At 38.5% G+C, this 3,939-nt stretch overlaps 1 protein-coding gene across 3 annotated transcripts; it reads left to right on the forward strand.

Moving 5' to 3' along the window:
- Positions 1 to 266: 266 nt before the first annotated feature.
- On the forward strand, positions 267 to 3,939 carry LOC122311651 (protein MAIN-LIKE 2-like). 3 transcript variants are annotated; one of them, XM_043126273.1, is made up of 6 exons: positions 267 to 409; positions 1,746 to 1,840; positions 1,934 to 2,572; positions 2,664 to 2,831; positions 2,914 to 3,303; positions 3,477 to 3,939. In XM_043126273.1, exons 2-6 carry the CDS (start codon positions 1,751 to 1,753, stop codon positions 3,687 to 3,689), a joined length of 1,500 nt encoding a protein of 499 aa, XP_042982207.1. In that variant the 5' UTR covers positions 267 to 409; positions 1,746 to 1,750; the 3' UTR covers positions 3,690 to 3,939. The 3 variants fall into 3 exon arrangements, with proteins under 3 accessions (XP_042982207.1, XP_042982206.1, XP_042982208.1); XM_043126272.1 differs by lacking the exon at positions 267 to 409 and adding an exon at positions 430 to 1,366; XM_043126274.1 differs by lacking the exon at positions 267 to 409 and adding an exon at positions 430 to 1,128.

Consider the following 3,939-nt stretch of genomic DNA (forward strand, 5'->3'; position numbering starts at 1 on the left):
TTTCAGAAAACAACCAATGATAAAAAGAAAAGAAAAATAAACAACCAGACAAAAAAAAAAAAAAAAAAAAGATGAGACTGAAGGAAAGAAACTTGATTTCAGAAAGAAAAGAACCTCGGTCCCAAAGTCCATAAAAAAACAATCCACTAAATCTACCCACGGCAGGCCACAGCAGGAAAGGGGCAAAAGCCCATACTCTTAGCGTGCGTGTAACTACTAACCCATGCTGTTTTGCGTGCCTGCCAAAAGCCCTCGTGCGTGCTGAACCAAGCCTTGCTATATATAGTGTTTCAATTCGGTCATCGCCCCATTTCAAATCAAAGTACGACACTTTTGTGGCCGTCGTCAACAAAATATTCCACCTTTGCCCGTCGTCGTTTCGGCAGATTGATATTTTCCTTTTCTTGAGGTAGGTCAATTTTACTCATGTCGTTCGTTGGCCTCGTCTGCTTCTCCTATATGTTGTCTAGGTTTTCTGTATGCGAACTTGTTTATCATTTCCGAATCTGAAAATCACTGAAAGCTTAAACCCTTAACAAAGTCTAAACTTTATTCATAACCGTAATTGACTTGGTTCGAGTTTGTTTTTTTTGTTTTTTTGTTTTTTTTTGTTCGTTGGGCTCTGGTTGTTCTATGAGTTCTTGTTAATGCTTTGCATGTCTCTTGGGAAGTAAAATTCCCATTTAAATTTCTCAGTTAAACACTGGGATATCTATTGGTTGGTTTATGAAAAGTATGATTGAAAGTGAAGGGAGATGATTGTAGAGAAATCTTAAGAAATCCCAGTTTCAAGAATCAAAGACCCTTTACCTCTTCCTTCTTTTCTGGGAACTAAACAATTTGAAGGGCTTTTGTTGGGTGGGGGATTGGGGCGGAGGAAACAACTGAAAAAGGGAGGTGAACTTAGAGAATGTGGGTTTTTTGGACAAACTAAATGGAGCTAGGCTTTTGCTGTTAATCTTTGCTCTTGGACATAATGGAAATTGGAAGTATCTAAGGTTAGGTCTCCAGTGATGTAAATTTTCCGTCTATTTGATGAAGGCTAGTGCAGCAGTCTAAACAAAGGAAGTTGCTCTTTGGAAGGGTCTTAGTTTTCAAGACGGACTTCCATGAGAAGTTAGTACTATTGTGAGTGATCAATGCATTATAGAACAGCTTGGCTTCGAACACTCCTCTCTCAGACATTGGCCAACGCATTTTGTTGTTCTTATCCTGTCTCAACTAATTAGGATACAACTAAGCACGAAATGAGTTAAAGGGATGCATCTCTTAATCTGATGCTGCTCTAATAAAGGCATCTATCGATTGTGGAGATCCGTTTGAAATATGTGCAATCATAGCCTGGGCATTGTTTTAAAAAAAATCGGTTAGTTTACCTTTTCAATTGCTGGTTGTTATTTTTTGTATAAACTAAATTTAATTGAGGCTTGTCCTTATCTTGTTAATCTTTTCTATTGTATATATTGGAAGGAAGGTCGGCTTTATAGCCTCAAGTACAAGTTCTGGGTCCTTTTGTAAACAGGTCTTAATTTTAATAACGTTCCCCATTTGGTGTTACTGACTGTTTAGCTATAATATACTTTCCAATTTTCTGAAAAGAAATACTGTAATTTGTGCAGAACTTATAAAATTAAAAACTAGTGTAGAACTACTGCATGGTACAAAAGGTCGCTTAGTTATTTCTCTTGAGGTGCTATATGGAGTTTAATTTTTAGCATTCCAATTTTTTGTTGTAATTTGCTTAGTTCAAATGGAGCCTCCTGGAGATCCTGGGCCAATTGATAATTCGGTACTTTATGATCAAGAAAACCATGTCTCTTCAGCTGTTTGGGATGGGCAGGTTTGACCTCTATCATATCTTTCTTTTTTGTTTCCAAATCATTTTTGTAATATTTCTTTTTGACTCAGTTACTTATTGCTTACACATTTGCAGGAGCGAGGAGTTCTTAGATGTCACGAACACACGTCACTACTTGATCAATGGAAGCTCACGCCTAAACAAATTGAGTTGGTTGTGAAGGCAGGATTTCAGTACTTACGAATGATTCCTGCAATTAATTTTGACAGTGCCCTCATAGCAGCACTAGTTGAGAGGTGGAGGAGAGAGACAAATACCTTTCACTTGCCTGGTGGAGAAATGACAATTACCCTCGGAGATGTAGCACTCTTGCTTGGGCTAGCTATTGATGGAGAGCCTGTTATAGGTGCAACAAGCAGCACTCCGAGCTCGTTGTGTGCAAAATTACTAGGAAGAGTACCAGAAGACCTAAGTGGTGGAATGGTGAAGCTTACCTGGTTGAAAGAGTTCTTTTCTCAGTGTCCCAAAGATGCACCGATTGAAGAGATTGAACGCCGAACACGTGCTTACCTCCTATACCTGGTAGGCAGTACAATATTTTCCACAACAACTGGAAACAAAGTCCCTGTCATGTACCTTTCATTGTTTGAGGATTTTGACAAAGCAGGAAGGTTTGCCTGGGGTGCAGCAGCACTGGCATTCCTTTATAGAGCACTCGGCAATGCTTCACTTAAGACTCAAAGCACCATTAGCGGCTCTTTAACTCTACTGCAGGTTTTAGATATTTTAATAAAGCAGCTGCCATATGGTTGTGTTGATGACTTTCAATTATAATGCTGACTTCAATTGTTTCTCATTTTTCCAGTGTTGGAGTTATTATCACCTGAATGTTGGTCGACCAAGATTCAATCAGGAGCCAAACCAAGGTTGCTTTCCATTGGTGCTTTGGTGGAAAGGAAAACAAAGCGGTTCAAGAATGAGATGTAATATAGTTTCCTACCGCAAGGCCTTGGATTCTCTCAACCCTACTGATGTAAGTTCACATAGATTTTGGGCGGTTCTAAAACGTATTTTCGGGAAGGATATAATCCATCCTGTACGATGTTGATGTACAGATAGAGTGGCTTCCTTATAAAGATATCGACCATACAGAAATACCAGAAGATATTAAAAATACTTTGACCTTACGAGCATCAAAGACCATGCTCATATGCTTTGAGAAGGCAGAAAGACATCTCCCAGACCGTTGCCTTAGGCAATTTGGCATGCTTCAAGGAATCCCAAAGGATGTACAGCGATGGGAGAGAAAGAGCCGTGCATATGATCATGGGGTTGACATCTTGGGAAAAATGCAATCTGAGCTTGACGAGTGGTCAATGCGTCGACTTCATATCGTGGAAGGTGATGATGACGTGGATGAGAGGGAGTATATGCAGTGGTACCAGAGAATTACTCGTAAATTTGTTGGGAGGCTTACATCTGTTGAGTCTGAGTTTAAGGGAAAAGTAAGGCTATGCATAATTAGCTATTTGATGTATACTAGGCTACTCATAGATTTTATGTATGCTTGTTTGTTTGTTTACTTATAAAAAAAAAAAAGTTTGTTTGTTTTTCTTTATGGGCTTTTTGGTTCTTGATACTTGATACTTGATACTTAGTTAATTCGTTAACTTTACAGGTTGAAGCTTTGAATGAAATTGCAAGCATGCTAGATAGATTTTCAGAAGATGGGATGGATTCCCAGGATAGGAAGTTACTCGATGAGGTAAAGGATATTGTGCACAACTATTTGATAGATGAAGTTGGAGAGTCACAGAAGAAAATTGGAACAAAGAGTACAAAGAAACGTAAGCGAAAGGATGATTTGAATTGCGAGGATGGTCAATGCTAGAACAGTTGATGCAGTAATCATACGAAGGAAACTATGGTTATTCAGATGAAATGCAGAGTTTATTGCAAAGCGATTCAGGTGTGCTTTTTTCCTCATCATTAAAGCATTGCTGCCTGTAGACTATAGTGATCATTTTTACTAAACTTAGATTCATAGTGCTCATAATATAGTCACCTTGTATGTCAATCATGTACAATATTCTAAATTTTAGATGTCAAATATTCATCGATCCCGGAATCTTTATGGAAAA

The sequence above is a fragment of the Carya illinoinensis genome, chromosome 5, assembly GCF_018687715.1.
Source record: "Carya illinoinensis cultivar Pawnee chromosome 5, C.illinoinensisPawnee_v1, whole genome shotgun sequence".
NCBI lineage: Eukaryota > Viridiplantae > Streptophyta > Magnoliopsida > Fagales > Juglandaceae > Carya > Carya illinoinensis.